This window comes from Bison bison, unplaced genomic scaffold, assembly GCF_000754665.1.
Source record: "Bison bison bison isolate TAMUID 2011002044 unplaced genomic scaffold, Bison_UMD1.0 scf7180017864349, whole genome shotgun sequence".
Classification (NCBI taxonomy): Eukaryota; Metazoa; Chordata; class Mammalia; order Artiodactyla; family Bovidae; genus Bison; species Bison bison.
This window is the reverse complement of record NW_011494921.1, coordinates 7,616,722-7,639,610: the sequence shown is the minus strand read 5'-3', so window position 1 is coordinate 7,639,610 and position 22,889 is coordinate 7,616,722. Positions and strand designations below refer to the sequence as shown.

The following is a 22,889-nucleotide window of genomic DNA, read 5'->3' as shown; positions in this document are numbered from 1 at the left end:
TACATTTTTTTTTAACAGATAAAATATAAACCTGACACCTTGGTTTAAAGATAAAGTGTTTCCGTTGCTATTACTTTTCCCCTGGTTGTCTACGAGTGGTTAAGTAGTCAAGAGTAGTAGGTGAGCATATGAGGTTCACTGCTAAAAAGTACGCAGTGCTTTCAGATGTCTGAAGCTCTCATAGCTTGCCCTTATTTATATTTTATATAGTAAACTGAATTCACTTCACGAATAAGAGTTACATCTGCTTTCAAATTGAAAAATTAATTTTTGCTATATAGCAAAGTGAGATACTTCTCCCAGAGTTCCACAATAAACAAAACAAAAAAATCTGTAACAGGCCTGGCGGCTTCCTAGGAGGGAAAATATTTTTAATATTTTAAGGAACATATAGTCTCCACACATTTTAAAGTCTGTGTTCATATTTAAAGAATTTGAACTCTGATGCTGTTAAAAGTCAATATCATCTCAAATTCTGGAGGTAAAATAAGTGTACATGATGACGAAGCTGCTGCTGTTGCTGCTAAGTCGCTTCAGTCGTGCCCGACTCTGTGCGACCCCATAGACGGCAGCCCACCAGGCTCCCCCGTCCCTGGGATTCTGCAGGCAAGAGTACTGGAGTGGGGTGCCATTGCCTTCTCCAGATGATGAAGCAGTCTCTCTACTATCTAAACACCAGTGTTTTTATCCAGAAGATGGATGAATAAAGGGTACAGCCGGCCCCCTGTATCCACAGATTTTTGCATCCAAGGATTTAATCAAACTCTGATCAAAAATTTTCAGAAAAAAAATTCCATACCCTTCCAAAAAGCAAAACTTGAATTTGTTGGTGGTGGCAACTATTTACATAGACTTACATTGCCTTGAGTATTATAAATAATCTAGAGATGATTTAAAGTATATGAGAGGATGAGCAAGGGTTATATGGGCTTCCCTGGTGGCGCCAGTGGTAAAGAATCCACCTGCAATGCAGGAGATGCAAGTTTGATCCCTGAGTCAGGAAGATCCCCTTGAGGAGGAAATGGCAACCAACTCTAGTATTCAAGCCTGGAAAATCCCATGGACAGAGAAGCCTGGTGGCTACAGTGCATAGAATTGCAAAGAGTCACACACGGCTGAGCACCCACATATGCAAGGGATATATGCAAATACTGCACCCTTTTCTATGAGGGACTTGATCATCCTCAAATTTAGGTTATCTGCAGGGGATCCTTGAAACATCCCCTTGGCAGGATATTGAGGAAAGGCTGCCTGTTAATAACAGGATATAGATTCAAATACATAGTTCAAAATCAGCTCTAATAAACAAGGGTTTTCTGTAATTGAAGGATAACTGCTTTACAGTATTGATTCCTGCCGTACATCAATAGGAATCAGCCACAGGTGTACATATGTCCCCTCCCTCGCACTTCCCACCCCTCTAGGTTGTTACAGAGCCCCTCTTTGAGTTCCGTGAGTCATACAGCAAATTACCACTGGCTATCTATATCACGAATGGTAATGTGTATGTTTCCCTGCTACTCTTTCTATTCATCTCACCCTCCCCTTCCTCCCCACTGCCCTTGTCCATAAGTGTGTTCTCTATCTTTTGAAAGTAATTTGCCGTTATAAAATGGTATAGCCAGTGGTGTTCTTCTCTTAGATTTATTAAGGCCTCAGCATAAGCAAGTAGATATAATATTTAAATAAACCCTATTAAACTCTAGAGGAAAATGTTTGTCACTATTTTGTGAAATAAGAAAAGGAAATACTAAATCAATGGATTAATTCAAGCAAAACTTCATTATACATTTAAACTTAAAAAAAAAATTCCCAGCCTTTTCCTCAATCCCAAGAAAGTACTCTTTCTGGCAAATGTGTCATCTTCAGCTTCCAGATTTGTAAATTAAAGTCATGGGATCAGCTCTCAAGTGGTCAAATTGTCTTTGTCTCTAGGTTATAATTTCATCCTCCTGACCTCTGCTTAGTATAGTTAAATTATGTTTGTTATTTTTATATATTTACATGTTGGGTATGACTGTTTGATAATCTTTTGATGTTTGCTTTATTTGATTAACAAAACTCACCGCTACATTCGTTAATTACTAAAACTGAAAGAAAGCTGTACATAATGAAAAGAACATAATCACCTTCTGACAAAAAAAAAAAAAAAAAGGAAAAACTATTCTTTCTCACATCACAAATTCATAATGTTAAAAATATATTAGTTGTTAGTACTAAGGATTTTATGTGTAAGAAAGTTCTCTGAAATGAGGGCCCAACATCATACAATGAACTAGTGGAAGGAACTTACAGATATCAAGAGTACTAAAAATACTCAATATAAAGAGATAATTGAAATTATTATCTGGTGTGAAAGTAAAAATTTCTGCATCAAGGAGTTCTTTTAAATCTGAAGACAATTCTAAAGGAAAATAACAAGGATTCTGAAAACACAAAGAGCACTAACATTTTTCCGCATGTATTACCATGGTATTTGGAGATAATTATACATACATTTTTTTCTTCCCTTCCAGAAGCAATATTATCATTATTCTTAAAATTAGGCTTATCAGTCAAAATAATTTGGATATCTGGGTTGACTAGAAAACAGACCTTCATGAAATGACAATTCAGAGCCACATCAGAAAAAATTACATTATCTAACAAAGAAAATAAACCCAACTAGGGTAAGATATTGTTATAGATAAAATTTGCTATGGTAGCTTTCAAAAGATTAATTCTTTGAACGGTTTTAAAATGCGAATAGTAAGGGTTTTAAAATATATTAATGAAACCAAATTAGGAAGAACTGAAAACCAATAAAAATATTTTAGAGATATGTTAAGAAGAAATTATACTCCCAATCTATCCCACCTCCCTCCCAACTTTCCCTCTCTGGTAACCATAAATTCATGCTCTAAATCTGTGAGTATGTTTCTGTTCTGTGTTTCTGTTCTGTTCATTGCTCATTTGTATCTTTTTTTTTTTTTGCTTAAAGATTGACATGTACACACTGCTATATTTAAAATAGATAATCAACAAGGACCTACTGTAAAAAAAAAAAAAAAGAATATGCTTAAATCAAAAAATACATTATTATGGCATAAAAATCCAAGAGACAAGATACAATCCTTATGATCTCTTCATACTGCAGCTTTCTAACTGAACTTTCTGTTGTCCCTGTTTTACATAGGAGGCGTGAGAACTTGGGGGTATAATAAAAAGACAGAATTTAACTCCTTACCTCATACTGTCATGAAAATGTTTGAGAAAACTACAAAGGCTACTCATGGAAGTCACTGATAAGAACAGACTCTTATTTTTTTTTAAATATAGAGCCATTCTACCTGCAACAGCTGGAGAATCAACCCGAGGGTTCAAATTTCAAAGCAGTTTGTTGGGACCAGTTTGCCTTTACACTTGGAATGCCTTTTCTTCTGTTCCAGGCAACACTGGAGAAGAGTCCTTAAACATGTTAAGCTACACGGATCCTCCTCCTAAAGACTCTCTTTTTAGTTATGTGCCTGATATGTCAACGGGCATAGGTAATCAGAAAGTGAATATATATTTAATACTCAAATAGCAAAATTTCTTCTATATTGAGTAATGAGTCACGTTTAGCAAACCACACTTCTCATTAAATGTGTGCACATCAAATCTACTTTTCTACCTTTCATGTAACAGGACTTGATTACTATTCTAAGCCTGAGTGTTTGTCAAGGTATTATGAGAAATTACCAAAATACCCACATAACAGAAATAAAGAGAAGAACTACTGTCTCTGCTTGATAAAAACTGGATTGATTTCTTATGTGATTTTAGCTCTTAGCAATTTCCCTAGCTAAAGAGAGGAAAAAAAAAAATCAAGTCTCTAAGTAGAGCTATAAGATGAATATGATTGAAGATGAGTAATTATTAAGAGGAACTGTAATCTGGTAGGAGGATTCGACACTGCCAACCACCCAAGCATTGTTCAAATGGCCTGAACGCAGGTGCTGCTGCTGGCTGGAAGATGGGGCAGAAAGCAGGGTTTAGTCTTCTCAGCTACAAGTGGGACCACCCTCAGTCTCTGTCCCCACTTTGGAGAAAATGGCAATTCCCATTAGAACACACCCTGATCCAAACATCAGGATAAGTGGTATCTCGGGGCTGACTACTGAAAAACCAGAATTTGGAAGATGTGTTATCCCTTTACTGCACACCCAGAACCCCAGGCTGGGTGCATCCTGAAGCTATAAAAGGATGTGTGTGCTCAGCTGCTCAGTCGTGTCTGGCTCTTTGCGGCCCGCCAGGCTCCTCTGTCCATGGGATTTTTCAGGCAAGAATACTGGAGTGGATTGCCATTTCCTCCTCCAGGGGATCTTCCTGATTCAGGGATCAGGGATCAAACTCCTGAGTCTCCTGCATTGGTAGGCGGATTCTTCATCACTGAGCCAAGGGCCAGCGCTATAAAAAGATGAAGTGTAATTCATAGTGTCTGCCTGAAAGAAGATGACGGTTTTAAAATTTAGGTTTTTCTGAACTGTGTCCAAGCAACCCTCATGTTATTCAACTAGTAGAAACAGCATAACAATGTCATGAGCTTCTCAACAAAGATATAAGAAGGAGAATTCCCAGCTCTCCTACGACCTACAATATTAGAAGAACTCAAGTACAGGCTACCAAACACTGAACTTTTAGCAGGATGGATTCTTAGGAATTCAAGGGGGAAGCTGGGCCCCATCAACCACGTGCAGGAAATGGATGAGAAGACTTAAATCACACTGGTTTATTGTTCTCCGTTGGTGGTCTTTGTAACTAAGATGCCATGACGCTGCTGGATAAAATTCCTATTGCTCTTATGCTCTGTGCCTGTTCATCACCCAACTGTATGTGAAGGCTCAAGATTCTTGTAGAAGATAACGTGAATCTTATGCGACTATTCTCATAATAAAATTACTGTGAAACCGGGTCCTCAAGGGAAAAAGGACATAATGTTTCTACTAGAAAAGCCACACACTAAAACCCATCATGTCATACAAACATGTCATTAGAAGTGAAAGTTGGAAGCCAGATTAATTCATGAACCAGATAGATATTCCAGGGTAATCTTTAGCACATGTTGTATTCCATCAATCTTCGTAGGCTGTTCCTTCAACACTGTTTGGTTTGAGGTTTAAAGACGTGGTGAATACCATGCATTAGACAGGCCGGTTCAAGACTAACAAAACAATAACAGTTATTGTAAGCATTATGCTAGCTGTATGCCCCATTCCCTCTGAGAAAGGAGGCTGTGTTGCCCCCAGCCGCAAGCGGTCACACCCCCGGAATGCACACCAATGGTATCTCCCCTTGGGGAACTGGAGCATTCTCCTTCGTGGGTAGTCGTAGGGGACTGTGTGGTGCTAGCTGGGTCTCTCAATCCTTTTGAAGAGAAAAAGCTATTGGGTTTTGCAAGTAGGAAGGAACTATGGAGACAGTAGGTGCCTAGTGGGTTGGCCAGAAAGCTAGTTCCGGTTTTTCCGTAAGATGTTCCATGTGCTATGCATGTGCCTCCAATCTCTAGACATTTCTCCCCTCTAGAGTTGGTACCTAATAACTTTTTCCATTTCCTTCTCTGGACGCCTGCTCACAGGTAGAAGCTCTGAACTGCAATGACTCTCAAGCACACCCAGCTAGTGTTACACTGAGAAAGTTTCAGGAAGCAAGTTGAAAGGCTCTGATGGTGGTAACTCTTGAAGCCCTCAGACTCGGCTTCTGTCCTTAACTGGCCACCCCATCAGTTGAAAGACTAAGAATCCACGGTGTGTCCCATGCATTTCATTTGTATCATTCCAGAGTGCTTATGGAGAAGGCAATGGCAACCCACTCCAGTGTTCTTGCCTGGAGAATCCCAGGGACGGGGGAGCCTCGTGGGCTGCCGTCTACGGGGTCGCACAGAGTTGGACACGACTGACGCGACTTAGCAGCAGCAGCAGAGTGCTTAATCCACCCTTCTAAGTCAGACGTGTCTAATGCACTCTAGCATTTGTAGAAAAGCAGTGGACTGCATGCTGCAAGTAAAATATCTTACTGTACAATTCTTTCAAAACTCCATGGATGAATGTGACATTAACAACAACAACAACCTCTGTCATTAACACAATCAGAGTCGGTTTTGCCCTTCCTCAGCTTTTTTCAAAAAATGACACTGGGCATAAAAGGGCAAAAGAAAACACAAGAGACAATGACCATCCCTCCAAGTCAACACAAGCTATCCCAAACCTCCGTGAGCGTATTCCATCTCGAGATGCAGGGGACAGATCCAGAGGCAAGGGAACATGTTTCCAGACAGGGTACCTGCTGATGGGTCCAGATTTTACAACTCACTCCACAAGCATTTTGCTCTTCTATGATTGGTTGAGGACAGTCACTGACTGCCAGGAAGACACAGTACAACGTGGAGCTGTGATCTTCCTCTCGACGGAAAAAGCCTCTTCCTAAGACACCAACGCCATCTACGAAAAGCCTGCACTGCCTTGCCACTTTGCACCAAGAAAACTTGAAGAACGCGATGTCCATGTGTTAGTGCTTGAACCCCATTCTTACGGCATTAGTATTGCTTACAGTCATTTTCTACAGAATCATGTGTGTAATCTCAAACATGTGTCAGGCTGTGTGTTCCCTATTTACCAATTATTTAATTAGCTCTGTTTGTTCTTTGAGATACAGGCAATGTAATATTTCTTTATTTCCTGTATTTCAGAATGAGTGAGTATATGCCAAATACTTTCAAAAGTCTACAGATGTATCCTATTAATCCATACTGTTTGTTAGGGAAGTATCACTAACATCAGAAATCTTCTCTTCTTGTTCCACAGACATGCTGCCACCCCTGCCTTCTACCACACTCTGAAAAATCAAACCAAAACCTAGGAGAATTAAAATGCAAAGAATAAAAAAAGTGCAAAGAAACAGGGGTGACTTGGACCTCGTGCAAATATGAAGGCTTATTATTATACTTAAATTCTCCTCTGTATTTTAACTTAAGGAATCGGAGGATGTATTATTTTAAGGATGAACATTCTAGAATGTTCTCCCTTAAAGTAATCCTAAAGTAACAAGTATGTATGCAAATTAATAAAGATCTATTCCTCCAAAAAGCTGAATTACCATGTCTACTTATGTCCCGAAATGACTGTAAAGCTTTCTCACAAGTTGCTAGAAGATTTTAACAAGTACACTCATGATGGTGGAGTAATGTATGCAATAAAGTTGTTCCTAAAAAGCTTTCTCTGGATTCCAGAAATCTCACACTTCTCTCATCGAAAAGTATAGCTCCTTTATTATTGTCTAGACCCTCCCTCTACTTAAACAGGGGCCTCTGGTCTGTATAGTAAGTCCATCTTAACATAGCCAGGCCCTACGTATTAGTATGTAGAAGTCACCAATTAACGCTCTACCCACCCAGACAAAATAAAAAAGGAGGGTAGACATTCCTGTTCATCCACAAGCCAGCGATGAGCCAATCAGCTTAAATAAGGCGAATTCCATTCCAACTGAGACTTGTGGCCGTGCTGACCACAGGGCATGGAGCATAATCACACCATCTCATAAGATCGCTTTCTTCCCAAGTCCTGGGGACTCTTACAGGAACTGTTTGGCAAATCAGTCAACACAACTTTTTTTTCAAAAAGTGCCTAAATTTGCTTTCCTCAGCTCAAGCTTTTGCTCTACCTTTCTACCTTCCTAAAAAAAGAAAATTACTCAAACCACAAATAGACAGGAAATCTGCCTTGTAAAAGGATGAATGACCGGTCATCCTTCTTTATAACTAAGACCTCATGACTGCAGAAAGGGGCTTTCCATTTGTCAAACCACACTGAAGTGAAATATGCTTTTCTCACTCTTTCAGTTCTGCACTTCTTTCTTTCTTCTTGTTTTTCGGATCTGCCAAAACTGCACTGATAGTTAGCAAAACTTCCCCGCATGACCTTTGTCCATAGCTCTCCAAGGTCAAACTGACACAACGCACCGGTAGAGGCTTTATTATGAAAAGTCACAAAAATGGAAACTATTTCCTAAATTCGCCTCTCAGTGAGACATGGCAGTGAAAGGAAGGGCTGCTAGATGGCTCATCTCAAGTGTGAAGTGCATTACTGAGTAAGCAGGGACTGTATTATTTAGGCAGAATTACATTTACAACATTTCAAAACACATCTCTTCTCTTTCATCAAAAACTCTCCCCCTCATTAAGTGATTCATCCCACTTCCCCAAGTTCCAGAGACTATCCAAAGAAAATTTTTAAACAACTGCAAAGAGCTAAAGGAACTACTCTCCTGCCACACATTCTTATCTTTAAAATGTACAGTTAGGGACTTCCCTGGCAGTCCTGTGGTTAAGACCTCCACGCTTCCAATGCAGGGGGCCGGGATCAATCTCTGATCGGGGAACTAAGATCCCACATGCTGTGTGGCTCAGCCAAAATAAATAAATAAATACACATTCCAGTCTCAGTGTGTGCTCAGTCGTGTCTGAGTCTTTGCGACCCCATGGACTGTAGCCCACCAGGCTCCTTTGTCCATGGAATTTTCCAGGCAAGAATACTGGAGTGGGTTGCCATTTCTGCCTCCAGGGGATCTTCCCGACCCAGGGATCAAAACTGTGTCTCCTGTGTCTCTTGCATTGGCATGCGGATTCTTTATCATGAGCCACCTGGGAAGCCCCCCAAAATGAAAAATAAATGTACAGTTAGTGAACTCATCACTAACTGGACCCATGGGAAGGGATCATAAGGCCGAGTTAGTTGTGGGTTTGAGCTAGAACCAGAGTAGGTGGTGAGCAGAGGAAGTCTGAAGTTTTAAGAAGACCCTGCAGGGTCAAACTGTGCCTCTCATCTGAATGACAAGGTTGTTGAAGGCAGAATCAGAGGGTGGTGGCTGCCTCCCCCCAGGGGCAGCCTACCTAGCTCTTTCCTCAAGAGAAGAGTGTTCGTGGGGTAACCGTCCATCCTGGGAGAGGACCACAGTGAACATCACAAAAACTTAGAGATGATGGCTTCGTTTATTCGACAGGACACTCTGCTTGAGTCTTGACTCATTAGTAATTTTGCTGAGAAAAAGTAGCAAGTAAATTCTGGCTCACTGATGCCCAGCCATCTCCTCTCCCATAAGTCTGCAAACACTTCTTCCTGTCTGAAGGATTCCACAATGCTGCATCCTCCAGAAGGTAAAACTATCTAATTCTTAATAAGTATGTCTGAACATCACATGAACTAGTTTCCAGAGGACAGTGGTGTATGACAGTGAAAAGCTTAGCATGGTGACTGGAATTTGAGAATGGTCAGTAACTCCTATTAAGAGCTATTACGCCTTCTATCTTACTAATTTTCAATGGCTCCTCTTAGAAAAGTTCACTTTATTAGCTTTTTGAGAGTGTGAGAAGCATACGTTGATCTATTCAAACTTGGTTCAATCTAATCACTCACGGTGGAGACAGTCAGCCAAATAGCAGTTTCTTGGAACAAAAAGAGATTACAGTCAAGGTAATGACGATTTCTGTTTGGCTCATTTGTCCATGTGATAAACATTCATGGCTCGATTACTGTTCAGTGATGGGACTGGGGGTAGAAAAAGAATTCCTTGATGGTTAAAACCCTGACACTGGTTCTCAGCAACAGAATCGGCGTTTCCACGACTCACCCATTATACTGTCTGTCCCGTTGGCAGGAGGCGTACACGATGAGCTGCTGTAATGGTTGGTACCACTACGGTGGAAAGTGGACATCGGAGGAAGACTGGAATTGATGTCTGCTGAGGAGTGTGATGGATAGCCCTGTGGCAAGAAGCAGAAAAAGGAGGCCGTGTTCAATCACAAAATATTTAGTGGCTCAGGTTTCCAATACTTCTTTCAGAACTCTTCATTTTACAACAGAGACAGCCCTCGGAATTTCAAAATATCCAAGAATACATCTTGCTTAGATCTGACAGCTTTCATTTTTCAAGTAATAAAATACAAAGACGTAGTTGGTTTGGGTTTGCATCAAAGCTAGAGGAATATAATGGCAATAAACCTTGAGAAACGGTCACCGCCTCTAAACATGAAAATTGTTCCTTAAAAGCAGGTCTGGGACTTTAGCAACAATAAAAGACCATCACTACCGTTATTCTTCTGTACAGCCTATTGGTCAGGTAAGAAAGAGCCCATAATGTAATGAATAAAACTCCAGCATGACCTGCAGGGTTCACATGACACTTAACCCTGACCTTTTGAAAACTAATTGGCCAAGAATAACCAGTCTCAAATCTTCCCGACAAACTGGATCCTCCTTCTGAACTCCAGCAACAACAAAATGGTAAATGAAAAACTTGAAAAGCAGTTAATGATTGAATCTCTCTCTAAAGTATCAACATGTATAAAGTCTTATGTCAATGACTATGTTGAATTACCCTGGAACAAATGAAATGAGAACTTATTTTATGTCCTTCCTTATAGGTTCTCTCCCTTAGCAATTCACCGTAGAGTTGACCATGAAAAAGAGTATCTTTCACAGAAGGCGTTCAGGCTTAGCTCTGGGTATGACTCTCATACTAGCAGTTATATGGCATCTCACAAGTGCCTGTAAGGTGACAAATTAGTTGCTCCCCAAACACCTGCTCGCTGTCCAATGAGCAGATCAGTAAGAGGAATGTGGTTATTTACAAAGAACATAGTTATTCACAAAATGGAGCTATCTTCTTTTTCAAGCTACAGTAGCTTAAAAAGTAAAGCTCACAGGTATTTGACTATATGACAGACATGTAAAGGAAAAATATTTAAGTTGAAATATACTTTTTCCTTGTATGTCATGTATTAGTGGGCTATGCATCTTTAGTATGTCACTACTGGAGATTCTGTTGAAATTAGAGTTTAGATATGATGCTGAAAGTCAGGGGAACTTAAAGCCCAGACATCTAGTCACAAGACGTGGACCCCCTGTATCACAGGATCCCCTATTTATTTGGTGAGGCCCATCTTGGGTTCAACCTCTCCCCTGAGGATCCCTTCCTACTTCCAGCTCCTTCACCATCTCTTCTCCCTGATACATTTACATTCTGCGCTGTCCATGCAACACTCAGTTGCTGCTGCTGCTGTTGTTTAGCTGCTCAGTCATGTGGGGGCTCTTTTGCAACACCATGGACTCGTAGCTTAACAGGCTCCTCTGGGATTTCCCATGCAAGGATACTGGAGTGGGTGGCCATTCCCTCCTCCAGGGGATCTTCCTTGAAATGCTGCTTTTCCAGGCTTCCTGTTTCAAGAGCATTTCCACCTAAACTGAAACGCTTTAATCAGAGAACAGACCTCACAGTTCTGCCTCTCACAACTTGTGGCTGAGTGCTGAACACACTCATCCTATGAGCAGCTCAAAGAACAACTGGTTACCAGTTGTTGGTGGTGGTTTAGTCACTAAGTCATGTCTGAATTTTGCGACCCCATGGACTGTAGCCCAACAGGCTTCTCTGTCCATGGGATTTCCCAGGCAAGCATACTGGAGTGGGTTGCCAGTTCCTTCTTCAGGAGGTTTTCCTGACTCAGGGATCAAACCTGGGTCTCCTGCATTGCAGGCGAACTCTCTACCAATTGAGCCACCAGAGACCAGCTAGTGTTTAATAAACAGTGGACTGAAACACTACTTATTTGAGAGGCAACTAAAGAGCCCAGAAGATAGATCTGTATTTTGGACTCAGATCTGCCAGTGACATGGCAGATGCCTTTGAAAATATTACCTCTACACACCCCAAATAGTCCAACCAAAAGGTCCACTTCAGTGAGATAGCTGGGATGATGCCTTTAAACGTTTCCAAGTTCCCAAGAATGCCTTTCAAACTTTTAAATCTCTTGGACCTCTTTGCTTGACCAAAAATTCCTTAGGCCACCTGTTAAACTCATTTTTACTTGGCACTTCCAGAAAACCTCATCTAGTCCATGAAATTTTCTCCAAAGGATAACCGAGTGAGCCCATTACACAGTACAACTGACCTAAAAACTGGATAAGCCATGGAAGACCAAACTTGGAAGAGCTATTTTTGCTCAAAAACTAAAGACTATAATAATGTGGAAAAAATAAACAAACTATGGAAAAAGAGAAATAAAAGGAAAAAAGATTGTTTGATTTCATTTCTACCCAGTCCTAGACCATGCTCAATTTCTGAAGAATAGAGACACTGGATAAATCAGCCCCAAGTTTTCAAAAATCAAAACAGAGGACAAGAATTTTGAAAAATATTTAAATAACTATAATAATGAGAGGATGAGACAGGAAAAATATTATCAAATCAGTAAGAATTTTTAGACCCTTTTAATTTGGTATAAAATGGAGTAACCCTTTGTCAAATGTCAGGATTTGACAAAGGGTTACTCCTAAATTCAGAGACTAAAAAGGAAAGTTCTTCCCCATAGACTTTAGTGGGGAAACCAAATAAATTCATGTAAATTCGTTATTTTTAGAGACTCACAGAAAATGAGATGCTGAAATAAGTTAATGAGATTTATAACTAGATTATTTTACAAGGCAAAGGATCTTGACAACTACTGTCACTCAAAGGCATAATAAACACACCACCGAGATCATTAGTGATACGTGACTACTGTCTCTCTTAGAGTATTTAGGGATCAACTGTAAGGGGTCCCCCACTCCAGTACTCTTGCCTGGAAAATCCCATAGACGGAGGAGCTGCAGTCCATGGGGTCGCTAAGAGTCGGACACGACTGAGCTACATCACTTTCACTTTTCACTTTCATGCATTGGAGAAGGAAATGGCAACCCACTCCAGTGTTCTTGCCTGGAGAATCCCAGGGACAGGGAAGCCTGGTAGACTGCCCTCTATGGGGTCGCACAGAGTCGGACATGATTGAAGCGACTCAGCAGCAGCAGCATAAGAGGTCCCATTAGTCTTTCTTACTCTAGCTATTAATAATATCTACCCTGCCGACCACGAAGGCAAAGGAAAAGGGAAGTATGACACAGTGCTACGGTTTTGTGTGTGCTCGGCCATGTCTGACTCTTTTGTGACCCCATGCCGCCTGGCACCTCTGTCCATGGGATTTCCCAGGCAAGAATACTGGAGTGGGGTAACATTTCCTCCTCCAGGGAATCTTCCCAACACAGGGATCGAACCCACGTCTCTTGCACCTCCTGCACTGGCAGGCAGATTCTTTACCACCAGCGCCATCTGGGAAGCCCCAGGTGTTAAGGTTTTACATGTCCACTATTTGTTTATTTATTTTTACTTGATACCCAATTATAGTGTATGTGGAGTCTACTGACAGAGTTAAGTGTTGAAAATGTTTCCGTGAGTAATGTTTTTTTATTAAATGATGAGTTGATCATTCAAAGATTAGAAAATATGATCACTGTTAGCACATACTAAGAATAAAGTCAAATTTTGTGCTAGGGTAGCATTTCACAGTCCTGGCACTGTTTTCATGCCAGAGCATTCTTTGCCTGGCAGGGATTGGTGTGTGTCGGGGGTGCTTTTCTTATGAATTGTAGTATGTTTCCTGAATCCCTGGCCTCTATACACTGGATTATTCCAGTACCACCTATAGGCACCCCCTAGCCCCCGGGTTCTAACACCCCAAAATATCTCCAGACATTACCAAATGTTTCCTGTGGGGCAAAATCACCCCCTGGTGAGAATCACTAGAGTAAGGGTTTAGGTTACAAACAATAAAAGACAACAGAACTTCCTTCATAGTAAAATTCCAGACTCCCAGGACCATTTCACTCTGTGGTACAGAGACCGTTCCTAACCCATGCCGGACTGCAGGGACTCTATCCTATTTTTAAAAAGAATTCTGCCAAGTCATTCCAAAGCTAAATCTTCTACAACTCCTTCCAAAGCTTAACCACAAACTACACTCTTCTGAGTGATTTTGTCCGTGTATCTGTGACATAGTAGTGATTAGCTGTGGGATTGTTGTCAAGGTTGAAACTGTAAAGGGGATTTAAAGAATCAACACCAGTGACTTGACAGTTGGCTACTGTTGTATTTGGATTTTAAGCTTTGTAATTACACATTCTATTATAACATACTATAAAGTGATAAAGGCAATCATGTTTCTAAAATGTTTACCTTCAGCAAGACATACTAATTTGGCCAAATTGTACCCAAAATAATCCAAGGAAAGCTTGCCTCCTTTTTCTCAAACTATTCCTTTGTTCAGTATGAAACTGGGTAAAAGCTACAGATGAAAACTTTAAGGAACCACCACTACTTTCAAGCGAAAGGAAACTAACCGCCCAGAGTATACGCCAATGATTCTCAATCAGGATCAGATTTTTAAAAGTCACTTCGGCAAGAGGTTTTCTAATAAATATTGAAATCACAAGGATTACTAGATACCATAGTAGTTTCCCTATCAGTGAGAAAATTCATCAGGGCACATTACCAGAAACCTAATTTGTTTGTCTTTTTGAAAAATAAACCCCCTCATCTCCAAGATATGCTCGTTGATGGTGTTAAGAATGAAAACTGTTTTGCAATGGATAAATGACATTATAGACACAGAACCTGATACAACCTATCAGGTTACTCCTTCAAAACGATCTTTCCTCCTGGTTGATAACATTGTTTAGGTTCAGTAAATTTTTTCTAAAAGGGTATAATTAGTTTCCATTTTAAAAACCACATTTTCTGTGCTTTTGAGCACATTTTCAACATGCTTCCCCCATGCAGTGAACTTCACTGGGATAAAAATCAAACCACTTAAGTCAAAGTTCTAGAGCATGATAGGGAAAGAAATAAATACAGGAGTGAAGAAAAGTAAATGCCTAACGGAAATTCCAACATATTAGTACAACGCCAAAATCTTTTACTTATAAATCAAAACTTGCTTGCAGGACACATATAGTTTTGATCATGAGTTCTTCAGAGAAGTGCAAAATGATTATGGTGAAATAAAAGTATTAACCAAGAAGAAATTCTAGTGTAACAATACGTGCTATTTGAGATTTCACACTAATAACTCTAAGTAAGAGGTGGAAGAAGAAGAAATTTGAAAGTAAATCATCTACTGTTTATTGAAAATGGGCTGAAATTTGAGCTAGCTTGTGATTTCCACATTCAAAGTTGGGAGATGATAGAAAAAGGCCAATTCCACCTTCATCTTCTGTCTCTCATTCGAGGATAAGCTCACTGATCTCATCTTGTCTCTGTCACCAGGACTAACCATTAATAAGTAGATATTTTCAAGGATATCTGAACTCTTCTGGAACGTTTTCCGTCATCAGAATAGAATATGTCATCTTTTCTATATCTCTGGCGACTGAGCAAAACAGAACAAAGACCACAGAAATCAAGAAAGTACTATTCCTATATTGGTACAGAGAAAGAAGCATAAATCTGGGTATTAGGAAAAGAAAAAAGGGCGCATCACAAGAGGAAGAGCAGTAATATAAGCACACACAGATGACACCACCCTAAAGGCAGAAAGTGAAGAGGAACTAAAGAGCCTCTTGAGGACAGTGACAGAGGAGAGTGAAAAGCTGGTTTAAAACTCAACATTCAAAAACTAAGAGCATGGCATCCAGTCCCATCACTTTGTGGTAAATAGACGGAGAAAAATGGTAACAGTGATAGACTATTTTCTTGGCCTCCAATATCACTACAGATGGTGACTGCAGGCATTAAAAGATGCTTGGCTCCTTGGAAGAAAGCTATGACAAACCTAGACGGCCTATTAAAAAGCAGAGACATCACTTTGCTAACAAAGGTCTATATCGTCAAAGCTATGGTTTGTCCAGTAGTCATGCATGGATGTGGAGAAGGCAATGACACCCCACTCCAGTACTCTGGCCTGGAAAATCCCATGGATGGAGGAGCCTGGTGGGCTGCAGTCCATGGGGTCACGATGAGTTGGACACGACTGAGCGACTTCACTTTCACTTTTCACTTTCATGCACTGGAGAAGGAAATGGCAACCCACTCCAGTGTTCTTGCCTGGAGAATCCCAGGGACGGGGAAGCCTGGTGGGCTGCCCTCTATGGGGTCGCACAGAGTCGGACACGACTGAAGCAACTCAGCAGCAGCAGCAGCATGTATGGATGTGAGAGTTGGATGTTAAAGAAGGTTGAGCAACGAAAAACTAATGCTCTCCAGCTGTGGTGTTGGAGAAGACTCTTCAGAGTCTTCAATCCCAAGGAAATCAATTCTGAATATTCACTGAAAGTACTGCTGCTGGACCTGAAGCTTCAATCCTCTGGCCCCCTGATGTGAAGAACTGACTCACTGGAAAAGGCCCTGATGGTGGGAAAGACTGAGGGCAGGAGGAGAAGGGGGCGGCAGAGGATGAGATGCTTGGATGGCATCACTAACTCAAGGGACATGAGTTTGGGCAAACACTGGGAGATAGTGAGGGACAGGGAAGCCTGGCGAGCTGCAGCCCATGGGGTCACAGAGAGTCAGACACGACTGAGCGACTGAACAACAACAATGTAAGTACAACCAGGAAACTCTGGGTTTGCTACAGTCTCTCCCATTTGGAGGATTAGAGGTTCATACATTTTCAAATCTATTTTACTGCACAAGAGACTTGGTCCCATATTGTCTGCCGCCCAATTCTAATGGACGGAGGTTCATGACATTGTACAGGAGGCAGGAATCAAGACCATCCTCAAGAAAAAGAAATGCAAAATGGCAAAATGATTGTCTGAGAAGGCTTACAAATAGCTATGAAAAGAGGAGACACAAAAGGCAAAGGAGAAAAGGAAAGATATACCCATTTGAATGCAGAGTTCCAAAGAATAGCAAGGAGAGATAAGAAAGTCTTCCTCAAAATGATCACTGCAAAGAAATAGAGGAAAACAATAGAATGGGAAAGACAGAGATCTCTTCAAGAAAACTAGATATACCAAGGGAATATTTCATGCAAAGATGAGCACAATAAAGGACAGAAATGGTATGGACCTAACAGAAGCAGAAGATATTAAGAAGAGGTGGCAAGAATACACAGAAGAACTGTACAAAAAAGATCTTCACGACCCAGATGATCACAATGGTGCGATCACTCACCTATAGCCAGACATCCTGGAATGTGAAGTCAAGAGGGCCTTAGGAAGCATCACTACGAACAAAGCTAGTGAAGGTGATGGAATTTGAGCTGAACTATTTCAAACCCTCAAAGACGATGCTGTGAAAGTGCTGCACCCAATATGCCAGCAAATTTGGAAAACTCAGCAGTGACCACAGGACTGGAAAAGGTCAGTTTTCATTCTAGTCCCAAAGAAAGGCAATGCCAAAGACTACTCAAACTACTACTGCAAATTATGCTCATCTCACTCACTAGCAAAGTAATGCTCAAAATTCTCCAAGCCAGGCTTCAACAGTATGTGAACCATGAACTTCCAGATGTTCAAGCTGGTTTTAGAAAAGGCAGAGGAACCAGAGATCAAATTGCCAACATCCGGTGGATCACCAAAAAAGCAAGAGAGTTCCAGAAAATCATCTACTTCCGTTTTACTGACTATCCCAAAGCCACTGACTGTGTGGACCACAACAAACTGTGGAAAATTCTGAAAGAGATAGAAATACCAGACCACCTGACCTGCCTCTTGAGAAACCTGTATGCAGGTCAAGAAGCAACAGTTAGAACTGGACACGGAACAGACTGGTTCCAAATAGGAAAAGGAGTACGTCAAGGCTGTATATTGTTACCTTGCTTATTTAACTTTTATGCAAAGTATATCATGAGAAATGCTGGGCTGGATGAAGCACAAGCTGGAATCAAGATTGCCAGGAGAAATATCAATAACCTCAGATATGCAGATGACACCACCCTTATGGCAGAAAACAAAGAAGAACTAAAGAGTCTCTTGATGAAAGTTAAAGAGGAGAGTGAAAACATTAACTTAAAACTCAACATTCAGAAAACTAAGATCATGGCATCCGGTCCCATCACTTCATGGCAAATAGATGGCGAAACAGTGGGAACAGTGGCTGACTATTTTTCTGGGCTCCAAAATCACTGCAGATGGTGATTGAAGCTATGAAATTAAAAGATGCTTGCTCCTTGGAAGAGAAGTTATGACCAACCTAGACAACATATGAAAAGCAGAGACATTACTTTGCCAGCAAAGGTCTGTCTAGTCAAGGCTATGATTTTTCCAGTGGTCATGTATGGATGTGAGAATTGGACTGTAAAGAAAGCTGAGCACCGAAGAATTGATGCTTTTGAACTGTGGTGTTGGAAAAGACTCTTGAGAGTCCCTTGGACTGCAAGGAGATCAAACCAGTCCATCCTAAAGGAAATCAGTCCTGAATATTCACTTGAAGGACTAATGCTGAAGCTGAAACTCCAATACTCTGGCCACCTGATGCAAAGAAGTGGCTCATTGGAAAAGACTGTGACGCTGGGAAAGATTGAAAGCGGAAGGAGAAGGGGACGACAGAGGATGAGATGGCTGGATGGCATCACCGACTCAATGGACTTGAGTTTGGGTAAACTCGGGAGTTGGTGATAGACGGGGAGGCCTGGCGTGCTGCAGTGCATGGGGTCACAAAGAGTCGACACAACTGAGCAAATGAACTGAACTGAAACCTAATGCATGACCTAGCAGTAGTTTTTCCTCCACTTAGTGATAGGCTTAAGTTCTTCAGTAGATTCTGGGATGTGGGAAATTTTGAGACTAGAAAAACCCCTGATGCCCTGTTTTCTCCAGAATAAAGAGACATACTAGGATGGACGCGTGTAGGATGATGGGCAGAATGGAAACTTCAGTAATAAAGAGACCATTCTCTTTAGCTCAGCAGTCTTCAATGGGGTGAAAGTGAAAGAGTACCAAGGAGATGCTGGAGGGTGTGGAAGTAAAAATAAAAGACTGAAAACTGGGAATCTGATCCAAATACAAGCCGTCTGCTTGCTGTAACTGACGAAGTGTACAGGAAACATGAAGGGTCTCCTTTAGGTGTGATACAATAATTCAAAGCTGTCATCGGCTACAGAAGCTGGTCAAGGTGAAATGGAAATGCCCTTGGGAGATGTACATTACCTAATTCAAAGTCTACGGACTGTCGCTATGCCCCCTGCAGCATACCCTTCAAAACTACAGATAGTAACCCCTGCCTCAAAAACAAACATAAAAAAAACCCCTACAAAACAACAACAAAAGCCAAGGAACCACCACAGCTAAAATGCTGCAACTCAAATACAGTATGTATTTATGTACTTAAGGAAACTGACATGATAAAGAAAGCACAGAACAAAATTCAATCAACAGAACAGTGCACAACACAGAGGGTCTGTTAGGCTTACAAAGGAGATCTGAGTATGTCTCTGATACCAGAAACGAGACTGTCAGAAGGGTGTGTGCCATTTTATGTCCATTGACAGAGCCCATGTGTACATGCACGAGAAGACAGGAGGGGATTTAATAAGCTAGCTGTACCATCGCCCTCGCCACGTGCGTCTGCCTTACCAAACGTTCGTGAGGATGCAGGCTGCAGTAGCTGCTAGACTGTGGAATATGAGAAGAATTGCCCAACATCCCTCCGTAGCCAGGCTGATTCATCCCACTGGAGGAGCTCCAAGGGTCACTGCTGTGATGGCCATCTGTAAAGGACAAAGAAAACCGTGACTTTCCCGAGGCACTCAGCCTTGTCTTATAGTCCAGGGCTTCTCCATATCCCCCAAAACAACTGCCTGTGATGTGTGCATCTTTGTGTTGGAGAGCTGATTACAGAAGACCACCTCATTACACTTTCCACGTGGCTCTACATTGCCAAACAAATATAAATATTTAACACAGTTAAAGGGTTCCTAGTAAAAATTCAACTGGAAAAGAACAGAACATATTTCTCCATAGAATTATGTCAAGACAGCAAGGTAGCTAATGCTAAAGAAAACACTTCTCAGATGTAGCCTGACATTTTCCTTCCTATGAAAATCACTGAAAAAATTTAACTGTTCCTGAATTTTGGGGTGAAAATAACACCCTTGAGATAATACACAGATGGCCAGTTTACAAGTTTTGTGAGCATATAAAGAAATAAGTAATAATGAGAAAGAATATCTGACTTCAGAGACTGGGTTTCATTTTTGTGACATACAAAGTAGACGGAATTAAAGTTGGAATTATATCATGGGATGTAATAATTACAGAGAAGGCAATGGCACCCCACTCCAGTACTCTTGCCTGGAAAATCCCATGGATGGAGGAGCCTGGTAGGCTGCAGTCCATGGGGTCGCTAAGAATTGGACACGACTGAGTGACTTCACTTTCACTTTTCACTTACATGCGTTGGAGAAGGAAATGGCAACCCACTCCAGTGTTCTTGCCTGGAGAATCCCAGAGACGGGGGAGCCTGATGGGCTGCCGTCTATGGGGTCGCCCAGAGTCGGACACGACTGAAGCGACTTGCAGCGGCAGCATGTAATAATTTAAGGAAGAACAGCCCCAAGTATATAGTTCTGAGTGTTTGTCTCCTTTCTGAATGTTTATATTTTGATATATAGTTATATAGCTAACTTAAGTCTTCAGTAGCAATCGAAAGGGTACACACATATCATAAGGTGGTATCTACATTACAGACAATTTTGAGAGCCTCTGGATAAAACTCCAGAGAAGTTTAAAATAATATGAAAATTATATGAAATATATTTTAATATCAAGCTAATTTTCTATTAACACCATGTTAAAAATATTCCTACAGATTTTTTTCCACTCTCTGGGCCCAGAGGCCTCAGTCACTGTTAAGTTTGCTTTGCTTGGTCTGGGTTTCTTAAATTAAGGGTGCAGAGGATCTATGCTACTGCTGTTTTTTTTTCCTTCAATAGTTTAACAAAAATTATTAAATGCAAGATGTATACAACATAAGAGTTTTAACTAAAATATGGAGGCTGAAGTTAAAATAAGAGGTCACACAGCAGTGAATTTAAAACATGCTACTGACATGTGTGCATGCTCAGTCATGACTGACTCTCTGCAACCCCACGGACTACAGCCAGGCAAGTTCCTCCGTCCATGGGATTTTCCAGGCAAGAATCAAACCCATGTTTCCTACGTCTCCTGTTTCGGTAGGCAGATTCGTTACCGCCGAGACACCTGGGAAGCCTGTGCTACTGACAGTCTCTGAATCGCTTTCATCTAAACTACATTTTCTTCGAGACCTGAATTCTCAGGGTATTGGAGACTCTCACTGAAGGCAGCCATGTGAAATGGGATTACAACGTACTGTGTCTGTGATCATCATGTAAAAACATACGACTTTTAAAAAGTAGCTATTCATGGACTTCAGATTTAGCTCAGAGATTGTGGAAGTGTAGATGTCATCTTAAATTCAAACATGAAGTCTAAGAAAAACGAACATTTCAGAGAGATGACATGCATGGCAAATAAATTGAGAGTATCTATCATTGAACAAGAGTCTCCTGAAACATTTTGACAGGATGTACTATATGCAAATACATTTAGGATTTGTTAACTCAGACACTTTACTCAATGCAGACTTACAAAAATACACATTTTACATAAATTATGCTTTTCACAGTAAATTAATATTTATCACATCCCATGATCTTGGCATAATGTGTTTTGAAAGAATAGAATTAGATGTGTGCGAATTAATTGTGCTCATCATAAATGTCAACTCAAAAAAATTTTTTTTGTGTGTTTTGAGTATTTATATGCAGAAAAGCAAATTTGTTCCCCGTATTTTGCATGGTCTGACACGGAGAAGAGCCTGTTGTTTTAATCTACCTGATCTCTCCTTACAGTGTGCATGGTTTAACCAAGCGACCTTCCTAAAGGCAGATGGACAAAATCTATCCTTGTGTCCATTTTTCTCCACGAAATTTGGCTTTGGGTGATGAGTCCTTGAGTTGACAGTCTCTGTAAGCACGAGTAATGGTAACACAGTTTCTCTGGTCGTAAAAGAGAGGTGTCAATGCCCAAAGTGAAAGTCGCTCAGTCGTGTCCAACTCTATGAGACCCCATGGGGTGTAGCCCGCTAGATCCTCTGTCCAAGGAATTCTCAAGACAAGAATACTGGAGTGGGTTCCCTTCTCCAGGAGATCTTCCCAACCAAGGGATCGAACCCAGGTCTCCCACATTGCAGGCAGATTTTTTACCATCTGAGCCATCAGGGAAGCCCAAGAATACTGCAGTGGGTAGCCTATCCCTTCTCCAGGGGATCTTTCTGACCCAGGAATCTAACCGCGATCTCCTGCACTGCAGGCGGATTCTTTACCATCTGAGCTACCAGGGAAACCCGTTGACGCCCAAGTGACTACTGCTTCAAGCTGCAGGTGATACACCTTTGTCATGGCACAGAATACACCCGAATGACGTACCTGATGCTCCCACTGAAAGAAAGGGACACCGAGGACAGGTCACAAAGCTAAAAGACCCCGGTTAATAGGTGCTCCATTACATGTGAAACCAATTCTCTCTATTCCCTCGAAAGTGAAAGTCACTCAGTCGTGTCTGACTCTTTGCGACCCCATGGACTATAAAATCCATGGAATTCTCCAGGCCAGAACACTGGAGTGGGTAGCCTTTCCTTTCTCCAGAGGATCTTCCCAACCCAGGGATCGAACCTAGGTCTCCCACAGTGCAGGCTGATTCTTTGCCAGCTGAGCCACAAGGGAAACCCAAGAATACTGGAGTGGGTAGACTATCCCCTCTCCAACGATCTTCCCGACCCAGGAATCGAACCGAGGTCTCCTTCACTGCAGGCAGATTCTTTACCAGCTGAGCTATGAGGGAAAGCCAGAGACCCATTCAATTCAACTTTACAGATTTTCCATGGAATTTCATATGTGAACGAACAACCTAAAAGAGCTAAGACTCTACAGGGAAAGGAAACAGATTCCTTTGAAGCAGAATGATTTTGAATGTGCCCACTCTAATCTAAGGGAGATGCCAAGCCACGCCCCTAGGCTCTCCTTCCCGTGACGTGGTCCTTCCTGGAAG

The 22,889-nt window shown here is 41.3% G+C and overlaps 1 protein-coding gene across 17 annotated transcripts in view; it reads right to left on the bottom strand.

The window, feature by feature from the left end:
• Positions 1 to 22,889, bottom strand: part of TCF4 (transcription factor 4) — a 382,697-nt gene that overhangs the window by 35,391 nt on the left and 324,417 nt on the right. For all 17 annotated transcript variants that reach the window (XM_010854778.1, XM_010854777.1, XM_010854776.1 and 14 more), the window contains 2 exons: positions 19,395 to 19,528; positions 9,643 to 9,775 (listed from right to left, as the gene is read on the bottom strand). In XM_010854778.1, coding sequence (XP_010853080.1) covers positions 9,643 to 9,775; positions 19,395 to 19,528 — 267 coding nt within the window. The remainder of the gene's footprint in view (positions 1 to 9,642; positions 9,776 to 19,394; positions 19,529 to 22,889) is intronic.